General features: G+C 51.5%; 3 protein-coding genes across 3 annotated transcripts; all 3 read left to right on the forward strand.

The window, feature by feature from the left end:
* Window positions 1–414: 414 nt before the first annotated feature.
* On the forward strand, window positions 415–8706 carry INHBC (inhibin subunit beta C; the record flags this gene model as incomplete). Its single annotated transcript, XM_081060297.1, has 2 exons — window positions 415–727; window positions 7964–8706. The coding sequence occupies 2 exons, from the start codon at window positions 415–417 to the stop codon at window positions 8704–8706; spliced, it is 1056 nt and encodes a 351-aa protein (XP_080916423.1).
* A 4243-nt stretch (window positions 8707–12949) lies between these two features.
* On the forward strand, window positions 12950–15137 carry INHBE (inhibin subunit beta E). The gene is made up of 2 exons (XM_081059033.1): window positions 12950–13486; window positions 13742–15137. Exons 1-2 carry the CDS (start codon window positions 13189–13191, stop codon window positions 14497–14499), a joined length of 1056 nt encoding a protein of 351 aa, XP_080915159.1. The 5' UTR covers window positions 12950–13188; the 3' UTR covers window positions 14500–15137.
* A 2297-nt stretch (window positions 15138–17434) lies between these two features.
* On the forward strand, window positions 17435–27409 carry GLI1 (GLI family zinc finger 1). The gene is made up of 12 exons (XM_081059032.1): window positions 17435–17559; window positions 20298–20422; window positions 20653–20745; window positions 20994–21201; window positions 21463–21607; window positions 21946–22035; window positions 22125–22262; window positions 22557–22706; window positions 23346–23510; window positions 24016–24246; window positions 24792–25059; window positions 25471–27409. The coding sequence occupies exons 2-12, from the start codon at window positions 20323–20325 to the stop codon at window positions 27213–27215; spliced, it is 3333 nt and encodes a 1110-aa protein (XP_080915158.1). The 5' UTR covers window positions 17435–17559; window positions 20298–20322; the 3' UTR covers window positions 27216–27409.
* The last annotated feature ends 112 nt before the right edge of the window (window positions 27410–27521 follow it).

Consider the following 27521-nt stretch of genomic DNA (forward strand, 5'->3'; position numbering starts at 1 on the left):
CTTTCCCCATCAGGCTTCCCACCAAGGCCGTTGATCTGAAGAGGAATTTCATCTCTAACCTTTGTCCCAGGCCTGGCAGGCAGCTCACATGAGTAACCCACTGTCTCCCAACATTGGCCCAGGGAAACTTCTTTCCCCAAACAAACCACCCTCCCCTCACATCCCCCACTCTGTACTTTCACTGACTATGCATTGGCGACTTCTGCCAAGTTCTACCTGTAACTGGCTTAATCTCTCAAATCAGATGTTTGGCTGCACTATCCTCTGCAACAAGAAGTCATGCCAGCTGGACACATTCTCCTTCCCAGGCCCCTAACAGCCAGAAGGGAGCCGAGACCACAGCTTTTAAGACCCTGAGCCCCAGATTTGTGGCTCTGTCTCAACTGTGTCGCTCAAGGAGGGCCACCCCCAGCAATGATCTCCTCATTGTTCCTGGCTTTCTTTTTGCTGACTCTGGCCACAGTGGCCATTCCCAGAGCTGACAGTCAGTGTCTGGCATGTGGGGAGCCCGCCTTGGACCTGAAGAGCCAGCGGAAGCTGCTTCTCGACCTGGCCAAGAGAAGCATCTTGGACAAGCTACACCTCAGCCATCGCCCAACACTGAGCAGGCCTGTGTCCAGAGCTGCTCTGAGGACAGCACTGCAGCGCCTCCATGGGCCCCTACAGGGGGCGCATCCGGAAGCTGACAATGGACAGGAATATGAGATCATCAGCTTTGCTGAGACAGGTGGGTTCTTAGTCTGTAGATCTTCCCCAACACCTGACCTCTCAAGGAAAGGAAAAGTGTCTTCCCGAAGTTACCCCTGGCTTTCTCCCCCAAATGATCCCAATTCTTGCCTCGCAAGCCTGTAATCTCCTAATCCAGAGCTCCCACCCCCCAGGCTCTCTCTGGTAGTTTAGACTTGCTCAATGGATAGCTGGGAAGTAGGTAAATTTCACTTCTTTTGAGGCTACCTGCCCCCATCTCCTCTAGCTCATCTCTCTGCACACCTCACGAACTTCCCCAGGCTGTATGTGGTGAGAGCCCATCCACTTCCTGGGCCTGGACCCAGGGGCTAGAGGCTGAGGAGTCTGTCTTTCTTTGGCCCAGGATCCAGGCTCTCCATCCCTCCACCCCCCAGATGCCTCATGTGGGTAAAAGGGGAAAAGGAAAAACACCAGGACTATAATACCTTTCCACCCTACCCCTGCCCTCTTGCCTTGATACTCTGAGTACCACATCAGAAGAGGGTCAAAATGGGACATAGAAAGGTGGATAGAGGGTAGAAGAGAAGAGAGAGTTACTTCTGTAGAGGGAAGAGGAGTTGGAGAATATAGTGGGCAGCTGGAGAGAAAGATCAAGAATTCAGAGATGCCTGACCACTGCAGTGTACACCTGAAGCTGAAGCTGAATAATACTGAATGTCAACTATAATTTAATATGTATATAGTCACGAGATGTGGAGTACAGTATGGGGAATAGAATCAATGGAATTGTAACAGCCATATACGATGTCAGAGGGGAAGTAGATTGGGGGACGGGGAGTTATCACTTTTTGAGGGGTGTAAATGCCTATTACATTGTTCTGTACACCTGAAACTAATAAAAAAATGAAAGAATTCAATTCAGAGAAAGGACCCTAGAAACAGAACACAAAGTGATCTATCTATCTGGCCTCTGAGCTTCCTGTGAGCTCTTTCTAAGGTCTGGAAAGCTCTTCCCATTCCTGGCCCCTTTTCCCTGGTCAGCACCTACTCGCCTCTCCCTTCAAGTCCCAGCACTCCCATCCTCAAAAAAAAACCTGCGGTGACCTGAGGGTGAGGTGTTTCCTCCTTGGTGGCCCCCACACCTAAACTCTCTATGTGGAATTGCCTGTTTCCAGGTTTCCTATGAAGCCTGCCTTCCCCTAGGATATCAACCCCTTGAGGTCAGGAACTGTTATTTATTCCTCACGTTATCACCAGAGGCTAGTATATAGTAGAAATAACTTACGCTTATACCAAATCACACTGTGGGTCCGCTTGACCAAAGTCTAGAGTCCCCAGTGATGGATGAGACCCTATCCTGCTTCAAAAGGTAGTTTCTGCTCATGATTAACAACACAAACTCTGGAGCCAGATAGCCTGGGTTCAAGTCCTTGCTCAGATGTTTATTACTATGTAACTTGTGTTGTTGATAGTTTCCTCATGTGTAAAATGGGGATAATGAGTGGATAGTTGAGAGAATTAAATGAGCTAATACAAGTAATGTATTTAGAAGGTGAAGGTTAGATGGGAAAAGGAAATAGAAGATTCAGCTCCTGCCCATAAGGGTTTTAGTTACTGCAGCTGGAAATAAATTAATTAGAATATAAGGCAGAATTAAATAAATGCTAGGTGAGGGCACAAGAGCTCACCAGATCAGGAGTAACTCATTGGGACCTGGTGAGACAGAGAGGTCTTTCAGAAGACTACAAATGGGTTGGTATTGTAGATTAAATTTGACTTCAATGGGTAGAGAACAGTAAATAACATCCTAAATGGAGGCGGGGGTGGGGGGAAACATGGGTGAAAGTCTGAAGGAGTAGACTACATTTGGAGTTGAAAAGTGGCTTGGAGTGAATGAGCGTAAGGTAGACAGATGGCCGTGAACCATGAATTCCTTGAACACTGAAATCCTGGCTGGAGTTTTTTTCCACCTTTGTATCCCTGACACTTAGCCCAGTTCCTGGCACATTGTGATGATAATGATGGTTACCAGATATTCAATGTACTTGCCTCATCTCATTTAATCCTCACAACCACCCCAAAAAGTAGACTTTAGTAGTCCCATCTTATAAATGCAGAAACTGAGACTCAACAAAGGTAATTTACATGACCAAGGTCATATGGCCTGCAAGGGGCAGAATTCAAACAGTTCTCTCTGACTTCAAAGTCTGTATACTTTCCACATATTTGCTAATCAGTGAATGAATAGAACATTCAGGCGGGGGTGAGGGGCTGATCTGAGATGAAGTTTGGAGATAAGAATGACGGATACCTGGATTCCACCTTTTACATTTAAATACTTTGACTTGAAGTTTTCATTCCAATTTAAGTTATCATCTATACCATAGTGTGGAAGAAAGATCTGGAAATTGTTCTTTCTGGAAGTATGAAGAGAGACAACTTGGGGCTCTGGGAAAACTAGGGTTTGAGCCTGAAAGTGGCTCATACTGGCTCATGAGAGCTGATTGTGAACATAGCCTAGCTCTGCATCCAGTGACGTCACATTGATAGCTTGAAATTAGCCATGGTGGAAAAATTTATACCACAGAAATTGGCAAACACCACAAATCAGGGCTTTTTATTTTCCTCTGGAATCTAGTTGTTAAACATTTACCAGCACACCACTGCCTGTGTCCTAAAAATACAAGTTATCTGCCTCCCACACATCTAACATACAATGCTGACACAGGGACAGGATAACTGTAACAGATACTCTTGTTCTAAATTGGAGATGGGGAAGTGGGAGACACAGAGCAGTCACTGATCCATGAAAATTCTGATATCCAGCCAGGCACATATCTCAGTCTACCCCAAATCCAGAATTATTGGGGCCTGATTCTCCTCCCTAGTAGGATATTCCCCTCTTCTCAAGGAGAGCCCACCAGTGTTCCCGTTAGCTTATAGAGCCACTCTCTCAGCCCTTGCTCTACCCTCTTCTGAGATGTCTTTCCTTTTAAATAGGAAATGACCTATGTTTATGGCTGAGTAGTTTTCTCAGCCTTCTTCCTGCCCAAAGAAGTTGGGGGCCCAGAGGCCTCATTTCATTTTGAACTGTCTCTGTCCCTTTTAGTCTAAACTGGTACTATTTTCACTATTAAAATTCTCTTTAAAGCTCTGTGGGCCTTCTAAATAATAAATTGTAGTCTACTCAATTAGCCAAAAGGCACACTACTCTATCAAGACAGACCCCTCTTTAGGTTACAAGTCAGGGTATTGTGGGACACCCCTCTTAAGATTCTTAGAAGCCCTTTTGTCTGGTTGAGAGGGTCTATAAAATACCCTCTTAAATTTTAGAACTTAACAAAGATGTTAGATCTTAGCAAAGAGTCTTATGCTAATCTTTTATTTGTTTTGATCTTCACACTGAGGCCATGTTTTACTGGCAGTGCCCTGGATTTGATTTTTGCTCTGAGACCATTTCTTGCTTCGAGAACCTTTTGCAAGACAGAGAGACAAGGAATGAAAAAATATTTTATTGTTCAATCTAACAAGTCCTGTTGGAAATATTTTATCTGAATTCTGCTTGAAAATTGAACAGTTCTTTTTTAGTTCATCTCTCTCCTGAAATGCCTTATCACAGGCAGCTAAAATAAGCCAATTGACACTTTCAGCATTCTGCCTGGAAATATCTTTAACTAAATTTGCAACTTTGTTAGATATCATTTCTAGCTTCCAAGTTGCCACAGCCGATAGCCAATACATAACACAGGTTCCCCTTTCTCTAGCTTCCAAAAGCAATTTCCTCTCTGCTCTTCCTGCCTTCATTAAAAATCTCCATGTCATCCTTCCAACCTCTGTTTGCCACCCAGTCCCAAAGCCAATGCTACTTATTTTAGGTCTTTGTTATGGAACATCTACTTCTGATACTAGTTTCTGTTTCGGTAATCCATTAATATAACAAATCAGCCCAAATATAGAGGCTTAAATTTTAAAAATCAATATTTCTCATGACTTTTTGGTTTGACTGAGCTTATCTGGACAGTTTTGCTCTAGATGGTCTAGCTGAGGTCACTCATGTAACTACATTCAGCCAGGAGCTCAGATGGGATTAGAATATCAAAGATGGTCTTTGATTCTCCAAAGTCTCTCTCCACATGGCTTCTCATCATTCAGTAGTCCAGCCCAAGTTTCTCTGAAGCATGGAGGCTGGCTTCCAAGGGGACAAAGCCTCAGCGTATAAGGACTTATCAAGCTTCTACTTGCACTGTGCTTACCTATGTCTCATTGGCCCAAACAAGTCACATGGCCAAGCCCAGACTTAATATGGGAAGAAACTGCACAAAGCCATGAATTGGGAACTGTTGTTAATTGGGGGCCAACGGTGTAATCGTCTACCACAGCCCTTGTAGGTCATGTGTCTGCCTGCCATAACTGGTATAACTTAAGAGGTCCTAACAGTAGGGCGCTTAGTGACCTAGCAAGAAAAGATTAGTTGGGCCAATCAGACTCTTCTAGGATTTTGGAATTGGGACACTGGAATATCAGCTCATTTAGCTAGGACGAGGTAAGTAAAAGGTTCTGTAGACTTAGGAGCTGGATCCACCATTTTGGGATCCGAGAAAGCTGAAAAGGAGGCAGAAGAAGTAGATCCACAGAGAGAAAAGAATGGAGTAGACTTATAGAGAGAGACTGAGGAAAGGAAGACGTTGGCTCTGAGAGTTGTCAAGAACAGCCTTATTCCTGACTTTCCAATTCACATGGAGCCTAGTTGAGCTTTATTTTCTGCCTTTTTATGTCCATGAGAACGTTAGTGGCATTCTCACAAGAAAGCACTCCCTACTTGATAAAGAAAAATAAGGGTCGACTGGCCAGGGCAAAATGGCACGGTAGGTAAACACTGTGCATGTCTCCTCCCATGATCACATTAAAATTACAAGTAAAATATAGAATAATCAACTGAAGAACCATCTGGAGACTAACTGAACAGAGGTCCTGTGACTAAGGATATAAAAAATAAGCCACATTGAGACTGATTTTTCCCATTATCAATCAATCAATCAATCAATCAAACAATGTTTACTTAATAAAGAGCATTCCCTGGTGGGGGAGGTGAGTGAGAAAAATAAGGGTAGTTAAGATCAAATCATAATGAACATTTGACTCCTTCGTAAAGGAGTTTGGACTTTATTCACCAATAAGTTTTTTGAGACAATGAATTTTATGATCCAGCCAAGTTTTTGGGAAAAAACTCTGGTGTCAGTGTAAAATAAGAATTAAAGAAATGAAAGACCATTCAGTCAACAAATGTTTATTGAGTGCCTACTATGTACTAAGTACTAGGGATACAAGAGTGAACCATATAGGTGCAATCTCCACCTTTATGGATTTTACGGTCTAGCTGGGGCGGGCAGGGGAGGAGACAACGGAAGAAGAGGCACATAGTAAACAAATGAACAAATAACCAAGGTGATTACAGAAAATGATAGTGGCTGTAAACATAGCTCAGCTGGATGGTGTATTAGAGAGATGGAGGTAGAGTTGAAGGCTACTTTAGATAGGTTAGTCTCTCTGAGGAGGAGACACTTGAGCTGAATGCCAAAAAGGAGCCAGTCGTTCAAAGATCTTGGAAAGACATTCCAGGCAGGGAAAATAGCAAGTGTAAAGGCCATGATGAGGGTCTGTGTTTGGTGAGTTCAAGGAACATAAAAAAGCCAGGGTAGGTTGAATGCAGTCACTAAATGGCACAATGCCTGATCATACAAGTTTTCTATGTGAAGGGGTTTAGATTTTATTCAAATGGCAATGGGAAGCCTTTGAAGGATTTTAAGCTGAGGAGAAGATGATCAGATTTATGTAATAAACAGACCATTCTGGTTGATGTGTGGAGAATGGTTTGGAGGGCAAGAATGAAGCATTGGGAAGCTATTGCCATAGTTGAAGAAAAAGATGATTGTGGGTTGAACTAACGTATAATAAAGGAGATGGAAGAAGTGAAATTATTCACGAATTGGAGATAGAACTGACAGATCTTGCAGATAATTTCAAAGCCGGGGATGAGGGCAATCAAGGTTCTGGCTTAAGCAATGCATTTATAGGAAAGGGGAAGATTGGATAGGGAATAAGTTTGGGTTTGGGGATAAATCTAGAGTTCTTTGAGAAAAGTTTGAGATATCACTGGCTAGCCACGTGGAATATTGGATCAGCAGCTGGATACACAAGCCTGAGGCTCAGGGAGGGGTCAGGGCCAGGGATATATATTTGGGAGTCATCAGCATATAGATGGAATTGAAAGCCACAGGAATTGATGAGATCGTTCTGAGAGAGAGTAAAGATGGAAAAAAGAAAGGAGAAGGGAGCTCAGGACCACCAACACTTAGAGGTCAAGCAGAGGAAGAGGAGCTGCCAGCAAAAAGGACCAAGATGGAGAGGCCAGAGGCAGGAAAGCCAGGAGAAAAAAATATTTCAAGAAAGAGGAAATGGTTAAGTGTGTCAAATACTGCTTAAAGATCAAATAAGATGAATATAAACATGCAAAATGATTGGACTTGGCAACATGAAAGGTGTTGGTGATCCTGACAAGAGTGATTTCAGTGGAATGAAGGGAACAGAAATGCATTTAAAGTGTTTCAATGGGGCAGGTGAGGGATGAAGAGGGGGAAGCTGGGCAATAGGAATAGGAATAGGAAGCAATGCATAGACATTAGAACCATTGTGGTGAGGTACTGGATGTGGGCGTAAGGGAGGTGACCATAGGGTCTCTGGAGATGATTAGCAGGGTAGCGGTGCCACCAATTCTAAGCACAAAAAGAGAGGTATCTGAGAAAGAAAGTAATGCTTTCTGCTTGGGACACATTAATTTTAATGCTCAGGCGGGACGTTCATGTGGCCTGAAGCTTGGTCATTCTCAGATCTATATATCCAATCCAGAGGTGCTAAATGGCCTGGACTAGGCATACAAATTCGGGAATCACCAGCATGAAAATTGTGCTGGTTGACCACAAGTGTGGGTAAGAGCTCCCCTCGGTGTAAAAGGGAATGAGGGTCAACGACAAACCCTGGACAACTTTTGTGTTAAAGTGGTGGTCAGGGAAAGAAAAGCCAGCAAAGAAAATCAAGGAAGACTCATAAGAGTTGTGTAATGGAAGCCAAGAGAAAAGATTTTCCAGAAGGAAAGGACAGTCAAAATGCCAACAATGTAGTCAAGAATGCACAGTGTTACGGCGTGCTGAGAATAGAGAGGTAGCTAGAGAATGGACGCTCAGGAGGCCACAATGACTGGGGCTTCTTGTGTCCACAGGCCTCTCCAACAACCGGATTCGTCTTGATTTCCGCATCTCCTCTGATAGAACTGTTGGTGGCGTGGAGGTCCAGCAGGCCAGCCTTATGTTCTTTGTGCAGCTCCCTCCCAATACCACCTGCACTCTGAAGGTGAGGGTCCTTGTGCTACGCCCACGTGACGCCAACCTCACCTTGGCCACTCAGCACCTGCTGGAGGTAGATGCCAGTGGCTGGCACCAGCTTTTCCTGGGGCCTGAAGCTCAGGCTGCCTGCAGCCAGGGACACCTGACCCTAGAGCTGGTACCTGAAGGCCAGGTAGCCCAGAGCTCAGTCATCCTGGGTGGGGCTGCCCATAGACCTTTTGTGGCAGCCCGGGTGAGAGTTGGGGGCAAGCACCGGGTTCGCCGGCACGGCATCGACTGCCAGGGTGGGTCCAGGATGTGCTGTCGACAAGAGTTCTTTGTGGACTTCCGTGAGATTGGCTGGCACGACTGGATAATCCAGCCTGAGGGCTATGCAATGAACTTCTGCACAGGGCAGTGCCCACTGCATGTGGCAGGCATGCCTGGCATTGCCGCCTCCTTTCACACTGCAGTGCTCAATCTTCTCAAGGCCAATACAGCTACAGGCACCGCTGGAGGGGGCTCATGCTGCGTGCCCACAGCCCGGCGCCCCCTGTCTCTGCTGTATTATGACAGGGACAGCAACATTGTCAAGACGGACATACCTGACATGGTGGTAGAGGCCTGCGGGTGCAGTTAGTCCACGTGTGGTACGAGAAGCCCAAGGTGGGAGAGGCAAACATGCCCCGACAGAGGTGCCCTTCTTGAGAAAAGGGACTGACTCCATTACTGCCCCTGTCCCGAAGATAGCTACTTTCTTTCTGAACAAACTATGGAAATTATCCCAACTTTGACTTAAGGGGTTCTTCATCTAAGGAGAGTCACTGTGCCATCCTCACAACCACCAGCCTCTCTCCTAGATAGTCCATTCAGCAAATCCCACAGGCTTAACTGCCATCCCAGAGACTCTGATCCACCTCCAACCATAAGCAGTGCCATCTGGTTCCCAGGCAGACACCTATAGCCCACCATTAATTTACCCCATAATCCTCTATGCCTCCCTGCCCTTTCTATTCAATGGCTCCCACTCTGGGTAAGTGGACCCAGCCTCTTCCCTTGATTTTCTGGATCTCCAGAAAGCACCCTCTTTGGTTTCTGCAAAGATTTTTACTTGCCCGAGTGAGCTTCTAAAGCCCTCTTTCTTGGCAAACCCCATCTATTCTTTGTCTTTCTCTGCCTTGCCCTATAACCTTTGGGGCTGATTCACCCGGGTTCCTTTGGCCCCTGCTTCCTGCCAAGTTTGACTAAACGGATACACAGGCAGGAAGTCAGTGTATTTCTCATTTCTGCTCTTTCCACCTAGGTGCCATGTTTCTGCGTGGCTGTGGCTTGGCCATATCCCTACAGCTCCTATCTGGCTCCCACATTCCATGGCTCCAGCTCTGCCTAGGTTCTGATATCACTGCTTTCAACCTCGGGGCTTGTAATGGCTCTCTACTCTTGCTAGTGTCTGGGTGCTCCAACATCCCTGTTGGTTCCCTTAACCTTGCCCACACCTATGCAAAGAAGTCCTGCACTAAGCCTTCTGAGTGATGCAAACACAGACAGCTGAGTGGGTCTTTTGTCTCCTGCCAGGACCCTGACTGACACCCAATGAAATAGACCCTGCCTGCCTGACCACTTCTGCTCTCTCTTCACACAGACTCCTTGGGCCTGAGCTATTGTGTCCATCCCACACTTCACGCTTCTTTGTTAGGTCCCCTCCACGTTCCCAGAATCATTTTTGCTGGCCACAAGGCTAATAAAGACCTGGGTTTTACCTGCTCCTCTCCTTCTCCTGTACCTACTCCAAGAGATAAGACAGATCACTGCTGGTCAGCAAGTAGGCCGACAACCTGTGGGCACACACGCAGTAGGAGGCAGAGGAATGGCTCAGAGGTGTCTGGCTTCCTTTCACTGATCCCCAGGGCTCCATCCAGGAGTCCTGCCTGGAAGCTGGAACTAGCCGAGGGCCACTTGAATGGGACTGAGAGAAGAAAAAGAAGGCCTGGGGTGAGAAGAGGGAGGCATTTGCTCTGAGACTGGGTCTTCTCTAGACCTTTGCCCTCTTCCCCCATCATCTCCTCCCTTTGGTTGGACAGCCCTGAACCATGAGGTCGATATTGTCTGCAGCCCAAGGCCGAGTTTTCGCAAAACCCATGTGTCCTTTGGGTTACGTGATGTCTGTGTTTGCTCAGCTTATAACCCCCTGCTACTAGGGTCTGAGGTCCCTGGAATGGAAACCCTAGAGGAGAAAGTCTGAAACGGACCTTTTGGGAGACTGCAAATCTGAGTTGCTGAGGAACTTCCTGAGCAAACTTATGGAAGTTATCCCCCATTTTTCTTAAGGAGATCTTCATCTAAGGAGAGAATCTAAAGCAGTCTTCTACTGCCTCTCCCTCCCCACACTCCACCCCCAGCAGATCTTCCCTCCCTCCCTCCCTCCCTCCCTGCCTCTCTCCCTCCCTCTCTCCCTCCCACTACAGCTCTAGTCCTCAAGACCAAGGCTAAGGGGAGGTGAAGTGGGGCACTCACCTTAGGGGCAAAATTTTAAAAGGATGCCAAAAAATTCATCAATCAAGATAAATAATATCTTAATTCAATATTTTTAAAACATCAAAATGAATGCAAAAAAATCCATGATGAACAAAACGACAATTTTTAAAATAAACACAGGATCAGTATTATTCCCTTTCTTTTTTGGCTCCGACTTTTGTAACAAGGGGAAAGAGTGGGTCTGTCTTCTTCCAAAGCTTTTCTTTCAGAGCCCCCTGTCCCCTAACTCTAGACTCTTTTCTCATTTGGGCAAGATATAATAATCACTCAGGCTTTTTCTACTTCCTTACCCACACCCAAGCCTGTCACTAAGCCCCAGCCCCCAACCAGGTTGGTGGTAGGGCGGGCCTGTAAGGCAGATGGCTAGGGTATTTATAACCCAGGAGCACTTCTTGGGAAAAGTGATTAAGATGCTAAGAGTATATTTATAGCTGAGTTCTGACGTAAGTGTCAGTGGGGAAGTAGGGCCAGGCCAAGCACAGCAGCAAGAGGGTGGGAAGAAGCTGGAAATTGGGGACACCTGAGAGAGAGGGTGGGGAGACGTGGGGTCAGTGACTCCTACAGCCACTTCTTGCTGTTTCCCTTGACTCTCGCCTGGCACTAACAGGTAAGCCCTCTGAAACACACCACCATGGGCAGAAACCTCTACTTTGCAGTCGTACAGTCCAGACTTGAGGGGATAGAGAGCTGTCACTCACCAGCTTGACAGACAGAGAGGGAGCTGAGATCTGGGGAGAGTACTGGACAGGGGCTTGAATATGTTTTAGGACCTGGAGAGATGTGCAGGGTTATACAGGAGGGTCTAAAAGTCTCATTGTCCCTTCTCTCCACTCCCCACCACACAGTGCCCTGAGTTTCTAGGAAGAGCTTTGCACCCTCACCAAGCTCCATTGCCCCCTGTCAATGTGATGAGGTCCAAAAGCAAAGGTAGCAATGAGGTGGGTCCTGACGACAGCCTCTGCTCTCTGGTAGTGGCTAGGTGAGAAAGCAGAGGGACCTGCTTCTCTGTCTCCTGTTGGAGAGGCAGGGTCTCCAAAGTGCGAGGCTGGGAAGTGTTGTATCTCTCCACTCCCCAGAGTAGCCCTTTCCCTAGGAAACTGGTCAGCTCTAAGAAGGCTGCTGTCCAGTGGCACGACACTGCCACAGAGTGGACACTGGTGGTACTGAGGCCCAGCGCCCAAAGCACTCCTCTCTCTCCCCCTTGTGCCAGACCTCCCAGCGTCTCTTGTCTCTCGACAGCCCCCACTGGCTAAATAGTGGGGAAATGAATAAAATGGAGTGGGGGCACATTTACAAATCACAGTCACATCCTCCTAGCTTCTTGAAGAAACTGGAGCCTAAGGAGAAAGGCTAGCATGAAACCTTCCCTCATGAGTTCAAGGTGGAGGGACCTTGACCCACCCATATAGTCAGTGAGGAAGTATGGTAAGGAGAGCTGGGATTGGCACTAAGGTTGCTGTGCTCTGCTTTGATCTTAAAAGTCATTAAACCACCCATTTCCCACCCCCATTAACAGAGGCCTGGCACCACTTCTAGGATACCCCACATTTAGGCAATACCCTCACAGTCCCCTGAAAGAAAACCAGCAGCTGGGTACAGGATCGACCAAGTCCCATGCCCTCTGCCAGCCTTGATGGACTCTGCCCTGCTATATGATTGCATCACCCCCACCCCCACCTCTCTGGGTTTCCCCAGACATCACAGTAACATGCCAACACCTATGCCCCTGCCCTCCTCCACGTGTGCTTCAGTCCAACTGGACTCTGGGCAGCCAGCACAGGCAGGGGCAGGAGGTGACTTCTGTGTCCCGTGGCACTGCCACCTTGGCCTGGGCAGGAGGACTCCGTTCCTCCCGCCCCCACCCCATAACCTCTCACCCCTGTCCCAGCCCCATTTCTAGAAATAAAGAAACCAGAGTTCTTCTTGCCCAGACCCTAGAGAAATCACCACTGGAACTTATAGCTGTCTCATGAAAACTGCTGCAGCAGTGGCTCTGGGGCAAGTTTAAAGGCTGGAGGGATGGGGGGAAATTGCCCTTCCCCACCTTGCTATATAGAATTCCCTCCCCCAAGTCCCAGACCTTGGGGACTGAGCATGTGAAATCATCCTCTTTCTTGCATCATGCGTGTCCACATTGCCCCCCCACCCCCATACCCCTACCTTAAGCTCAGTGACCAGGGCCAGATGGTGAAACCGGAGCTCCAGGGGGGAACGTCCACCCCCTGTAGGGGCTTGATGGGCAGCACAGCTGGCCAATCTGGGGCTCAGAGGGTAGGTCTGCTGGCTGACCACGAGGTGAGGGAGCACCAGGCTGCCGGCTCTAAAGAGGCCCGTCGGTAACCAGACATGAGCTGTGAGGGTCAAACTGGCAGATTGTGCTAAACACAGCTACCCATCGGACCATCCACCTTCTGCCTTCCTGAGTCCCCAGCAATAGAAGACAGGTGGCTCTACCATTGGCTAAGGGTAGGTGTGGCACTGGTGTCTGCTGCTGCTGTGCCCTCATTGGCCTCCACAAAATCACTCAATAGAAGGAGCAACTGACATCTAAGGCTCTTGCCCAGACCCAGGGCCATTCACCAGGAACATGGAACTACCTGATGTCCAGTTCTGGCTGGTGCTGCTGTGGGCACTGGTGTGGGTGCATGGAGCAAGGTCTGTGTGTCCCTCCTGTGGGGGCCCCACACTGGCGCCTCAAGCAGAACGAGCTCTGGTCTTGGAGCTAGCCAAGCAGCAAATCCTGGAGAGGCTACACCTGACCAGTCGTCCCAGAATAACTAATCCTCCACCCCAGGCAGCACTGACCAGAGCTCTCCGGAGACTACAGCAGGGAAGTGTGGCTCCAGCTAATGGGGAAGAGGTCATCAGCTTTGCTACCACCACAGGTGGGTGAGGGAGAGACAAACAGACAGCAGACAGGGATAGGGAGGCAAAAAGGGAGACTGACAGAAAAGGCAGACAGAGCTGGCTGTGGGAGGAAGAGGAGGTGTTGGGGCAGGAACTGGTTGTGGAGGACGAAAGGCAGTCCCTGTTTCCTCGAAAGGTGGGTGCTAGGGAGAGCATGGGCAGGCTTGTGGGAGTCTCAGAGGAGAGCTCCATCTCTGCTAATGCCCTCAGTCCTTTCTCCGTCTCTCTGGCAGACTTCTCCACGTCACCCTGCAGCTCCATGCTCATCTTCCACCTGCCCACTCCCCAGTCCCACCACCTGCACCACGCGCGCCTGTGGCTGCACGTGCTCCCCACCCTTCCTGGTACTCTGCACTTGAGGATCTTCCGATGGGGCCCACGGAGGAAGTGCCGAGGGGCCCGCGCCCTCTTGGCTGAACACCATATGACAACTCCTGGCTGGCACGCCCTGACTCTGCCCTCTAGTGGCTTGAGGTGTGACGAGTCTCGTGTGCTGAAACTCCAGTTGGACTGCAGACCCCTAGAAGGCAACAGCACGACTGCTGGACAACCTCGGAGACTCCTGGACACAGCCGGAGACCAGCGGCCCTTCCTGGAGCTTAAGATCCAGTCCAATGAGCCTGGAACAGGCCGGACCAGGAGGAGGACCCTGACGTGTGAGCCTGAGACCCCCTTATGTTGTAGGCGAGACTATTATGTAGACTTCCAGGAACTGGGATGGCAGGACTGGATCCTGCAGCCTGAAGGGTACCAGCTGAATTACTGCAGTGGACAGTGTCCTCCCCACCTGGCTGGCAGCCCCGGCATTGCTGCCTCCTTCCATTCTGCTGTCTTCAGCCTCCTCAAAGCCAACAACCCTTGGCCCTTGGGTACCTCCTGCTGTGTCCCTACTGCCCGAAGGCCTCTCTCTCTCCTCTACCTGGACCGAAATGGCAATGTGGTCAAGACAGATGTACCAGATATGGTGGTAGAGGCCTGTGGCTGCAGCTAGCAAGAGGACCTGGGGGTTTGCAGTACAGAGATCAAGTTGGGGGTTCCCAGGCAAAAGGCATCTGTGGCTGGAGGCATCAGATTCCTGATCTGCAACCCCCCAACCCAGTGGGACACCTGGCAGTATGACTGGGTTGACCCCTATGGGACCCAAATGGGCACTTTCTTGTCCAAATTGTGGTCTATTCCAGGCTGGTTGATGTGTGGGGATATGGGAAAAGTGTGTCCTCTGAAGGAATCTACCCAGAAAGCATGATTTCCTACTCTAAGTTCTATGAGAAAATGGCAGAGGTGAGGGAGGGAGAGGGAGAGGGAGGGAGGGAAGGAGAAGGCTGAGAAAAATGACTTAGTCTCTCCCAAGAAGAGAAAGTCTTCAAGTGAGGGAAGGAAGAAGCAGACTGAGGGCCCAGCAGGTTTGGGACAGGGGAAACAGGCTGGCCAAGGGTGGAACTGTTGAGGTGCTTTAAGGGAAGGTCAGGAGGGAAATGGGAAATGGGTTGAGGGAAGGTGTTTAGGAGAGCCCCAGAAATAGAAGTCAGGAGAGAGGGGTGCTGAGCCTGAGAAATTTCTTGGTTTTTCCCTGCAGGGGCAAGGACCCACTGGGGAGACAAACTTTTATACTTTCCTATTAAAAATGTGAAAAAAATCAGTAAGTGTGAATCATAAAGGTGGGCTGGGATGATGGTCTAGAGCAATGGTTCTCAAGGTGTGATCTGGGGACCCCTGGGCGGTCCCTAGATCCTTTCAGGGGTGTCCACAAGGTCAAAAATATTTTCATAATAATACTTAGATGTTATTTCCCTTTTTAAATTTTCATTATCTCAAAAGTGTACAGTGGAGTTTTCCAGAGGCTGTGTGACATGATTACGTCATCTTTCTGACATCATTTTTAATGGGATGTGTGCTTGTGTATTCTTGGGTCACAAACTTTTTTTCAGTTTTAACTTCTAATATGGTAAACTAATATAAACCATATAAACAAAAGCTCAATAATTTTTAAGAATACAAAGGGGTCCTGAAACAAAAATGTTTGAGAATCGCTGATCTAGAGAGCTGGGTGGGAGGAGAACGCAATGTATCTAAAAGAACTCCCCTGGAAGAGAGGACACATGGCTGAGACAGGAACATGTGTAGGGTCCCTTTTTCTCCAGTGACCATTGGTCTTGCGTGGCCCGTTGGGTATAACTGGCATCTGGGTCAAAGTCATGTGAGGAGGAGGCTCAAATAGGGCTCCTTATCTGTCCCTCACAGCTACTATCTATATTTGTCTGGCCCCAACCTCTTCCTAGTTTCACCTTTTCCCCTTGACTCCCAGATTGAACAGTTAACCTACTGACCCTTCTAGACCCAAGGAGGTGCTTCTTGGAAGCGGAACTAGGATGTGGGAGGTCTGTCTGAGGGGTGACGGAAAAGGAAGGGACTCCTTTCCCCCACCATGCTTTCTCCCCTTTCTCATAAAGAAAGGTCAGGGAGACTAAAATAGCTGCCCCTTCCCCTGCATCCGGTCACCATGGCGACACAAATCCAAAGGGACCGGGCATTCTACTATCAGACACTAGTGCTCTGCACTAGCAGCCTCGCCGGTGTGCCCCTCCGTCTCTTTGGGCTCATACAAGCGCCTTCCCTGGGCTCCTAACTGGGCTTTGGTGAGGGGACCTGTAAAGCCAACTCCTTTTAGCTCCTCCAGTCTCCTCTGCCTCCAGGTTCCTAGAGGGTGTCATGTGCCAAAAAGGCCAGCAGAGGGAGCAGACGGCCTAGAAGAGCAGAAAGAGTGGGCAGCGCAGAGGTGCGGAGGTGGCCGCAGTCTCCAGAACTTCGAGACCAAGGAGAACCCGGGTTACTCCGGAACAGCGCCTCGGTGCTTGGGTTCCTTAGTAACCTTGTGAAAACACACTCTGTACCAAGAGCCTCAGCCGCTGTTCCTCACTTTTATGTTCCGTAGACCCCTCACCTTTCGCCCAGGGACCCCCAACCCAACTCTGCCCCAATCCTGTTTTCCACCAAACCCCAACCCGCTTCTTGTATTCATCATCCAAAGAGTGAGCCAGGCTGATAAACTACAAGTCTGCGGAATAGCACTAACCAAAGTCGACGACCTTACCTCCAACATTATCTTTCTGGGATAAACTTTTTCGTCGCCCCCCGCCCCGCCCCCAATATATTTCTCAATCTGTTTTTTCTGGCTCTGGTTCAGGGCCTCTTCGTGGGCAGCCGATCCAAAGATCCATACCGGGATTTACTGCCCACCACTAGCAGCGTGTTCTGCGGGGGGGGGGGGCGGTTAGGCAGCCTAGGGTCCCTCAAGGGAGGGGGAGGATCCTGGGGGTCCTGGGGGTGCAATAAGCCCGACACCCCCTCTCTCGCTTCCAGCTACCCCGCCTCATCCTCCAGAACAGCAAGAGGGAGGGAAATAGGAGGGAGGTGAGGGGCGAGCGGGAAGAGCGGCGGCGCGCCAGCGGCTAGAGCGAGAAAAAGTTTTTGCAGAAGGGAAAAAAAAGTTTGCGCTTCTCGCGGGTGGTCCCGGCTTGCGGCCCGTAGGGCTGGGCCGGCGGGAGGGCTGGGGGCCAGGTTAGGGGGGGTGGGGGTGGCACCGAGGCTGCGCTACCGTGGCTCTGTCCGCCCCCCCTCCCCACCGCACACCCCCCAGCCCAGACTCCAGCCCTGGACCGCGCATCCCGAGCCCTGCGCCCAGACGGAGGTGAGAGGGGGGCAGGCGGGGGACCACCTGGGAGCTGTGGGGGAGGGGGCCTGAAGGGATGCTCTGCTTGCGAGGGACTCTGCCCAGCCAAGAGGGAGAAGTGGGGCACAGAGGCAAAATGGGATGGGAGAGCCTGGGGTGAGATATTAGAAAGTTTGGAGAATTTTTTCATTTATGTCTCCCTTTCTCTGTATCTTTTTTTTCTTCTGACAGTCTGTGTGTCTCTGTCTCAGGCAACCGTGGATCTCTTTGTCTGTCTCCGCCTCTCCCATACATTAGAAACATCTCACTTTCATGAGGTTGGGATGAAGAGGCTGGAGGGACGGCTAGCTGGAGGTCTGCGTGGTAGACAGGGAACTCCAGGTGTGTCTCTGAGCGCCGGCAGGAAGATGTCAGTGTTTCTGAAAGGAGGGACAGCTAAGGAGAGAACCCTAGGTGGGGAGGGGATGGGTGTGTATGAGGCGACAAAATCACTGGGGGGCGGCTGGGCTTGAACCCCTGATCTGCCTTATGACAGATGTGCTTGCTGGTGCATGTGTTTTGGGGGAAAGGAGTGTCTTCTGGACAAGGAAGGGGACTGGAGTGTCAACTTTAGGCCCTAGAGCGACTCCTCAAGGAATTTGGACTCCTGAGTCCCTAGGGCTGTGGTCAGGGTGCTAAGGAGGAGCCGAGGAGGCCTAGTCTTGACCCTCTGACCTCAGGACCACCAGGGCAGCTGGGACCAGCTACAGGGAGACCCCTACTGGGACTGGGCGGGACCGCCGGCCACTGCCTGCCTCTGCATCCTCGTTGGCCCCCTCCCAAACAGGAGCTGGGGACCGAGGCCCCTCCTCTGACTCAGACCACCCTGCCTGCCCTTGCTCCCCGCTCTGAAGCCTCTTTCAGGCCCCGTGACCCCGAAACAATCCGCCCTGGGCAGCTAGCTTTGGGGACAGGATTAAGGAAAGGGGATCCCATAGAGACTGAGGACTGAAGGTTTTAGGGGGCTGGAGAACTGGGGTCTTCATAGGATAAGTCTTTACGGTCCAGTAGAGGAAGAAGGCGGGGCGATTTCCCTGGCGAGTAGTAAGGGCCGGAGTTAAGGTGGTTTTCCCTAGGGGGGCGGGGTCCAGACCCCCCCATTACCTCCTCGGCATCCCCTGCTAGGCGGCACAGACCCCGCCCTTGACGTCACTAAGGGGGTTCCCGGGGGTCTGCAGAGGTTAACCCTTGGGAAGCCAACTAGGATACCCAGGAGCCTAAGGTGCCCTGACCGCTTCCCTCCCCAAACACACCTTATTTACCCAGTCACTTTTCCTACAGTTTCTGGATTCTTCTTTCTTTTCTGCCCCGCCACCGGGACCCACCACTCTTCAACAGTACCCCCCCACCCCCACCCCCGGCGCGCGCACCACTACCAGCTTTCTGGATGCACTGAGGGGAGGAGGGAAAAATTTGTCCCGCCTCTCAACACCCCCCCAACCCCCCGCTTCACTTCGGCTCGCTCGACTAGGCTCCCGGGGCGGGCGGGGGAAGCGGAGCCGTCTGCAGCCAGAGCCTGCGGCGGCTACTTGGGTGGGCCGAGGAGGCACGGGGGCGGGGAAGGCGGGACCTGGAGGAGGGCGGGGCCGACTTCGGGGAGTTGGGGAGCGGGGGTACGAGGGGGACTCTGGAAAATTGGGAGACACAGAAGATGATTCAGGGGTCCAGCCGAGAAACCCTAGGGCTCCCTGCCCCATCCTGCACGCTCATCCACATCCCAGAAAAAACTGAAGTTGGAAAAGTTGGCTAGTGTGAAGGGGAGTCGTGGGTGGGCCGTGGCACGCGTGGGCGAGTAGAGATGTCGCCCCTTTTCCATCGCGGCTCCCCTGCGGCTGGGCAGTGGGGCAGAAAGATGACAGAACAAGCACGTTTGGGGGGTCGTTTGCGAGCCCCCGCCTCCTTCCCCTGGGTGAGTCATAGAGGAAGGAGGCGGGAGATGTGTCCTCGGATCCAGCTGCCAGCCAGCTGTGCCCCCCCCCCATAGTGCCAAGGTCGAGTTGGGAGGTCTTGGATGCGGGATCCGGATCTCCGCTAGGAAAGGAAGAGTTAGGAAAGGTATAGCCCAGGCTGCAACGCTCGGGCTGGGTCCTGGGGTCCGGGTTGCGCTCCCCGTCTTACCCCGCCCTCACCCTAAATCCAGGCATCCCGGGATCACCCACCACGCGGGCCGGCCCGCTCCCGGTGGTTCTCCACCCTACCCCGCCCCACCCCACCCTCACTCCCGGGAGACCGGAAAACCCGGGGTGGAACAAAACCAGTTTGAGGAGAAAAGCGGACAGCGGCACCCTCTCGTCCCTCACTCACTGCTCCTCTCAAATGGATGATGATTTTGTTTTTTTATTCTCCCAAAGCCTTCCCTAAAAGTCCTTTTACTGTTCCCCCAAAACAGACCAAAAGAGTTAAGTGGGCGCCCAGATTCAAACCCAGAATAACACCAGCTTTCATCCTTTGTACTCAGCTGACCCTGGAGGCTCCCCTCGGAAACCTTATCCCCTTCTACTCTGTTTTCTGACTTAGAGAAAAGGGCAGATCCGTCGTGCTCTCTCCCGGCCCCACCAGCCTCTCCGTCTGGGCTGCAGCAAGGGCTCCCTCTACTGGACACTGGAGAGATTGTAGGCGAGGTGTCCCTGGGCAGAAACAAATGAAGGGAAGGGAACCGGGTTCAGGCAGAACAGCCAGCCCAGAGCTGGAAGTCAGATGCTCTGCATCCGAGGATCCCATCCCACTCCTCAAAACTGGCCCATGGTCAGAGCAAGAAGAAATAGAGGTTGTATGGTATTAAAGTCACTTGAAGCTCATATAAGTACAATTACTCCACAACACCCCACTACACACACAGGGAAATCTCCTACCCAATTCCCACAAAAATCGCCAAGACTGCCCTTGCCTCTTTGAGACTTCTCTCTTTATCCTCACTCTGGCTGAATGATGCTCATTTCAACCTGATGTCCAAAGGCAGATGTCTTGGAGAGGCTGGGGGCACAGGGGAACCTCTGCCCAGTGTTCTGTGCCTGAGTTATCTGACCTTCCCTATTTCCTCCCACCTTTATAACTTGCAGATCTCCCTTCCCCTCCTGCAGTGTCTCTACACTCCTCTGAGACACCATGTTCAACCCGATGACCCCACCACCAGTCAGTAGCTATGGCGAGCCCTGCTGTCTCCGTCCCCTCCCAAGTCAGGGGCCCTCCAGCATGGGGACAGAAGGTTAGTGCATAATCCAATTCCCGGGCCTTGAGGACTGGCAGATCTCTCACCCTGCCCCAGGAATCCCTCTTCTATTTCCTATCTCATGCCAGTTTCCCATCTACAAGAAGATTTGAGGCCCCATGTCATGTGGGCTTAGAATATGGGACCAGCCCTTGCCTGGGGTTTCAGGGTGAAGGTTTGTGTGTCCTCCATTCTCACCCCCCATCCCAGCTGTCTCTCTTTTCTAGGACTGTCCGGTCTGCCCTTCTGCCACCAGGCCAACCTCATGTCTGGCCCCCACAGTTATGGGCCAACCAGAGAGACCAACAGCTGCACCGAGGGTGAGGCCTCAGGAAACATCTCTTCCCTTTCTGCCCCTCTGGGACTTGTTCTGAGGGAGAAAGTGGGAGGACAGGGGATAGAACTGGGAAGAGGAAATGCTTGGAGATTGGAGTGAGGAGTCAGAGCATGATCAAGAGGTCACAGATGGGGTCAGTAGGGCAAGATAGAGTCATTTTTTTGCTGAGGGTCAGGACTCCCGGTTGGGTGCGTGGAGAGACATGCCCCTTTACCATATTTATCTCCCCAGTTTCCTGCCCAGCCCCACTCTTTCCTCCTCCCCGGAGTGCAGTCAAGTTGACCAAGAAGCGGGCTCTCTCCATCTCACCTCTGTCAGATGCCAGCCTGGACCTGCAGACAGTTATCCGCACCTCACCCAGCTCCCTCGTGGCCTTCATCAACTCACGCTGTGCCTCTCCAGGGGGCTCCTATGGTCACCTCTCCATCAGCACCATGAGGTGCAAACAGCCTCAGGCTAAGAGGGCCCTAAAGATCCTACCAAACCCTATTAAAAGCCTCAAGCCCTCCAAAACATCTCACCCTACTTGAATTCTTTTCGTTTCAAGTGTTGGAGCCCTTCTCAGTACTGCCCCAGGACTGCCTCAGCCATTTCCCATACCATTTTCCACACGCCCTCCACGTGGCCCCAGAAATCCTGAGACTTTCTGAGGTGATAGTCCTAAGTAACTGCTTCCCATCTTCCTCTTCCTCCTCCTCAGCCCAGCTCTGGGATTCCCACACCAGATGAATCACCAAAAAGGGACTTCACCTTCCTTTGGGGTCCAGCCCTGTGGTCCCCATGACCCCACGCAGGGAGGGATGATGACACATCCTCAGGCCCGGGGACCCCTCCCAACTTGCCAGGTGAGAGCCCTCATATTGCCACCTGATTTCCCAGCTGAGTGGGGAGGGGAGAGGACTTTCAAGGGGAAGATGAAGGAAGGATAGGGAATATAAAAGTTTTCAGTATCAGAAAAATAAAGGCGCTCAGGAGCTGGGGTTCACCCTGGGGGTTGAATCAGACTCTTCCAAATGAGATCCCACCTTTAGCCCATCCCGTTCATCAGTGCAGTCTGAGGAGAAAGTCTCTCCCAAACCCAGGGGTTCCAGCTGCTTGGGTGGGGGCAGGAAGACCTGGCTGGGCTCCTTCTTCCTTCTGCCCACTTCTACCTTCATCACCCTCACCTCTTCCCTTGGGGAAGCTGAAGTCTGAGCTGGACATGCTGGTCAGCAAGTGCCCAGAAGAGCCCTTGGAAGGTGACATGTCCAGCCCCAACTCCACAGGCACCCAGGTAAGGGTGGGGGAGATTTTTATCTCTGGAACCTGAGTGAAACAAAAACTGTCACCTAAGTGACCCTGGGATTGCCTCCCCTGCCCTAGGATGCCCTGCTGGGGATGCTTGATGGGCGGGAAGACCTGGAGAGAGAGGAGAAGCCTGAGCCTGAGTCTGTGTATGAGACTGACTGCCGCTGGGCTGGCTGCAGCCAGGAGTTTGATTCCCAGGAGCAGCTGGTGCATGTGAGCCCCAGGGGGTAACAGGAATGCTGACTGGAGCCTGTAGGACATGCTGGGTGGGACACTGTGCGATCAGGCTGAGTGCCCTATTGGACAGTCATAAACGCAAGAGCGGTAGCTGTGTTTTACGAACTTGGAAGAACTGAGATGTGGGCTATGATGCTCTTCCTGCCCCATTGTCCCCTGTGAGGTGGAGCCCTGGAGGAATATGGTGGGGAGGGGAGGTCAAAGGGAAGGTCTGTTTTGGGTCTTGGAGCATAGGGGAACCTCGGAAAGCCTCTGCCTCTTCTCTCTCAGCACATCAACAGCGAACACATCCATGGGGAGCGGAAGGAGTTTGTGTGCCATTGGGGGGGCTGCTCCAGGGAACTGAGGCCCTTCAAAGCCCAATACATGCTGGTGGTCCACATGCGCAGACATACGGGCGAGAAGCCACACAAGTGCACGGTGAGGTACCCACTTCCCAAGCTCAGGGTCTCTCTCTAAATTGGGGATCCCCACCAAAGCAGGGCCCCATTATAACTTTCATGGGCCCTAGGCCCTTATGCCTTTGTAGGCCCCTTCTTCCATAAACAAATATTTAAAAAAATTTGTATTTTATGAGTGTTGGAATGCAGATAAACATTGATCTATTAGGACACTTTCTTGGATCTAAAAGCTAACTTTTCCCTTGCTTTTAAAAGAAATTAAGACATTTTTGTGGGTCCTTGAAAGTACTCTGAGCCCGAGGCATGGCGCCTCCTGCTCTGCCTAATGGAGAAGCCCTGCTCTGAGAACAGAAGACACTCCCCGACGGCCCCATCCTAAGACAGTCTGAGATCCCCAAGCGGGGAGACCTGCCCTGGCTTGACTGGGAGATGCTCACGGCCTCAGCTCCATGTTCCTGCAGGCAGAGTGTCTCTAGCTACTTCTGTTTCCCCAGCTTTTGCCTGCCCTTCTCCCCTAATCATGGGAATTCTCCTGAAGCCACAGTGCTCTCCCATCTTGAGTTATATTCTTTGATGTATGTCCCTTTTGAGATTTAGGGTTCCTCTAATTCCATGTCCTTCTGTCTGAGAGCTATTCTTTGACCCCCATATCCCTCAGTTTGAGGGGTGCCGGAAGTCATACTCACGCCTCGAAAATCTGAAGACACACCTGCGGTCACACACGGGTGAGAAGCCATACATGTGTGAGCACGAGGGCTGCAGTAAAGCCTTCAGCAATGCCAGTGACCGAGCCAAGCACCAGAATCGGACTCACTCCAATGAGGTGAATGCCCCCCCAAGAAACCTTCCCCACTTGAGAAGCCACCTACTGGGGAGATTCCCCCATAAGAAATCCCTTAGCCCAGCACCCACTCCACAGAGGTGAGTTCCCCCCACCCATATAATTCACCTGGAGAAGGCCTTTCTGAAACTAAAATGTCTACTTATCATCCCACCCCCTACCTCTAACCAGCCAAACGGCTAACATAAAACAGATCCTAAAATTCTAATTTGAGGAGACCCCTGGTCTCTTCAACCCCTGAATTTATGAGGCCTCATAGACTTGGGTTCACCCTGACATCTTTCCTAGGCCTGGACGTCAGTTTTTCTAATCTTCCTCTTGATCCTCTCATGGTTTACTCCAAGGGCCCAACTCTCCTTACTTCCTTGGGTGCTGTGTGTTCTCCCCTTATGCCCCCCCATCCTCACTTGATGCCCCTTTTTCCCATTCCTTCTTCATTCTTCTGCTTTCACCCCTTTGCCTGCTGTCTTCACTCTCTACTCAACAGAAGCCGTATGTGTGTAAGCTCCCTGGCTGCACCAAACGCTACACCGATCCCAGCTCGCTCCGGAAACATGTCAAAACAGTGCATGGTCCTGACGCCCATGTGACCAAGCGGCACCGAGGGGATGGCCCCCTTCCCCGGGCACCATCTCTTTCCACAGTGGAGCCCAAGAGGGAGCGGGACGGAGGCCCCGTCAGGGAGGAGAGCAGACTGACTGTGCCAGAGGGTGCCATGGTGAGACAACCTAGGCAACCCTCTGCCTCCTTACCCTACTGCCCTGCTGATACCTGTCTAGTCCCTTCTCAATTCATCCATCTCCTCCTATCACTCTTCTATGGCCAGTCCTCCAGTTGCCCCAGTGTTGCTCCTTGCACTACCCCAAGTCTAGGGATTTTAGTGTAATTACTTAATTGGTTCAGCAAATTCTTATATAGGACTTTTGTATTGTTCTAAGCCTTTTACATGTATAATTTCATGTACTCCTCACAACAACTTCATGAGAAAGGAACTAATTGTCCCCTTTTTTGGATGAGGAAACTCAAGCATAGGGAAATTGCCCAAGGTCATAGAACTAAGAGGATAAATTTGAGCCCAGGCGGTCTGTGCTCCAGCCCAGGCTTTTCTCATTAACGTCTCTCTTCCAGTTTGCCCTGTCCCTCACCTGCTCAGCCCTCTCTATACCTGTAAGCCCGCCCTCAACCCTGGCAATCACTGAAACAGCAAGTTCAGGGAGCTGTGGGAAAGGGGGAAACCGCCCTCAGCCCTCATCTTCCCCACAGAAGCCACAGCCAAGCCCTGGGGCTCAGTCGTCCTGCAGCAGTGACCATTCCCCAGCAGGCAGCGCAGCAAATACAGACAGCGGTGTGGAAATGACTGGAAATACAGGGGGCAGCACGGAGGACCTGTCCAGCTTGGATGAGGGGCCTTGCATTGCTGGCACTGGTCTGTCCACTCTTCGCCGCCTTGAGAACCTCAGGCTAGACCAGCTACATCAACTCCGGCCAATAGGGCCCCGGGGCCTCAAACTCCCCAGCTTGACCCACACTGGTGAGACCTGAGTATGGTGGGTGGTTGCTGGGCTGAGATCTGGACCTTCCCTGAGGTTGGTGGGAGGACTTTACCCTTCAGAGCTGCAATATAGCACCTTTGTACACTAGAAAATGTCCGCCTTCCTTAAGACACTTTCCTTCCATCCACCAGAAAATTGTTGTGATACAAAGTCTGTGAGGTGAATGCTATCCCCTCGGGTTGTGCAGTGTACAACTTGTACAACTGTTCACAGCAGCCCTGAATCCCTGGTGACACAGAAGTAGAAAGGGAACGGGAGAAAAAGACAGAACTGAGTGATTAGAGTTAAGGAGTCTCCCTGGGATTCCAGGACAAGGTTGTCCCATGGGGGAGGCAGAGTGAGACTCGGGGCTCCCTGACCACCCTGCCTTTTCTTCCTATCCCTTACAGGCACACCTGTGTCCCGCCGTCTGGGCCCTCCAGTTTCTCTTGACCGCCGCAGCAGCAGTTCCAGCAGCGTCAGCTCGGCCTACACTGTCAGCCGCCGCTCCTCCCTGGCCTCCCCTTTCCCCCCTGGCTCCCCACCAGAGAATGGGGCATCTTCTCTGCCTGGCCTCACGCCTACCCAGCACTACCTGCTCCGGGCAAAATATGCTTCAGCCAGGGGAAGTGGTACCCCACCCACTGCAGCACCCAGCCTGGATTGTATTGGGGGTCTTCCTGGACCATCCTGGAGAAGCCGAGCTGAGTATCCAGGATATAACCCCAATGTTGGGGTTACTCGGAGGGCCAGTGACCCAGCCCGGGCTGCTGACCGCCCAGCCCCAGCCAGAGTCCAGCGGTTCAAGAGCTTGGGTTGTGTCCACACGCCCCCCACTGTGGCAGGGGGAGGACGGAACTTTGATCCCCAACTCCCAACTTCTGTCTACTCACCACAGCCCCCCAGCATCACTGAGAATGTCGCCATGGATACCAGAGGGCTACGGGAGGAGCCAGAGGTTGGGACCTCCATGATGGGCAGTGGTCTGAACCCCTATATGGACTTCCCACCTACTGATACTCTGGGTTACAGGGGACCTGAGGGTACAGCAGCTGAGCCTTATGGAGCTAGAGGTCCAGGCTCCCTGCCTCTTGGACCTGGTCCACCCACCAACTATGGCCACAACCCCTGTCCTCAGCAGGTCTCCTATCCTGAACCCACCCCAGAAACATGGGGTGAGTTCACCTCCCACTCAGGGCTGTACCCAGGCCCCAAGGCTCCAGCTGGAGCCTACAGCCAGTGTCCTCGTCTTGAACATTATGGACATGTGCAGGTCAAGCCAGAACAGGGGTGTCCAATGGGTTCTGACTCCACAGGACTGGCACCCTGCCTCAATGCCCACCCCAATGAGGGACCTCCACGCCCACAGCCTCTGTTCTCCCACTACCCCCAGCCTCCCCCTCCCCAATATCCCCAGTCAGGACCCTATACCCAGCCAACCCCTGATTATATTCCTTCCGAATCCAGGCCTGGACTGGATTTTGATTCCCCCACTCACTCCACGGGACAGCTCAAGGCTCAGCTCGTGTGTAATTATGTTCAGTCTCAACAGGAGCTGCTGTGGGAGGGTGGGGGCAGGGGAGATCCCCCAGTCCAGGAAGCTCTCTATCAGAGTCCCAAGTTTCTCGGGGGTTCCCAGGTTATCCCAAGCCCTGCCAAGGCCCCAGTGGCCACATATGGAGTGGGCTTTGCACCCAACTTGCCCAATCACAAGTCAGGCTCCTATCCCACTCCTTCGCCATGCCATGAAAATTTTGCAGTGGGGACAAACAAGGCTTCGCATAGGGCAGCAGCACCCCCCCGACTTCTGCCCCCACTGCCCACTTGCTACGGGCCCCTCAAGGCAGGGGGCACCAACCCCAGCTGTGGCCACCCTGAAGTGGGCAGGTTGGGAGGGGGTCCTACCTTGTATCCTCCTCCTGAAGGGCAGGTGTGTAACCCCCTGGACTCTCTTGATCTCGACAACACTCAGCTGGACTTTGTAGCTATTCTGGATGAAGCCCAGGGGCTGAGCCCTCCCCCTTCCCATGACCAGGGGGACAGCTCTGAACACACCTCACCTCCCTCTGGACCCCCCAACATGGCTGTGGGTAACATGAGTGTCTTATTGGAATCCCTGCCTGGGGAGACACAATTCCTCAACTCTAGTGCCTAAAGTGGGGAATCCTACTCATCACAGATCCACATTTCCTAAGGGGCGTCCGTCCAGAGAAGTCAGGAAGAGGAGCCATAGCCCCCTGGGATGCCCAGGGAAGGAGGTACAGGCTGGGGGCTGTATACAATCTGTATATGTTTGGGGGAAGAATTTGATAATGACACTGTTTCTTGTGAATAAAGGAACTGCATCAGAAAGAGCCCTGCGTTATGTGCTGCTATCTTGGGGAGGGGTGATGACAGGGAACAAGACAAGCACTTTTCTCTTTAGAGAAGCTCTCACCACATCCCAACCTCTCAGGTCAGA

The sequence above is a fragment of the Rhinolophus hipposideros genome (assembly GCF_964194185.1).
Source record: "Rhinolophus hipposideros genome assembly, chromosome: 9".
NCBI classification, from domain to species: Eukaryota; Metazoa; Chordata; class Mammalia; order Chiroptera; family Rhinolophidae; genus Rhinolophus; species Rhinolophus hipposideros.

Bases quoted from the DNA above. Each gene is read 5' to 3' on its own strand.
- INHBE (XM_081059033.1), top strand. From the start codon at position 13,189: ATGGAACTACCTGATGTCCAGTTCTGGCTGGTGCTGCTGTGGGCACTG. The intron at 13,487-13,741 runs GTGGGTGAGGGA...TCTCTCTGGCAG, and splicing joins CAGCTTTGCTACCACCACAG to ACTTCTCCACGTCACCCTGC.
- GLI1 (XM_081059032.1), top strand. From the start codon at position 20,323: ATGTTCAACCCGATGACCCCACCACCAGTCAGTAGCTATGGCGAGCCC. The intron at 20,423-20,652 runs GTTAGTGCATAA...TCTCTTTTCTAG, and splicing joins CTCCAGCATGGGGACAGAAG to GACTGTCCGGTCTGCCCTTC. The intron at 21,608-21,945 runs GTGAGAGCCCTC...CCCTTGGGGAAG, and splicing joins GACCCCTCCCAACTTGCCAG to CTGAAGTCTGAGCTGGACAT.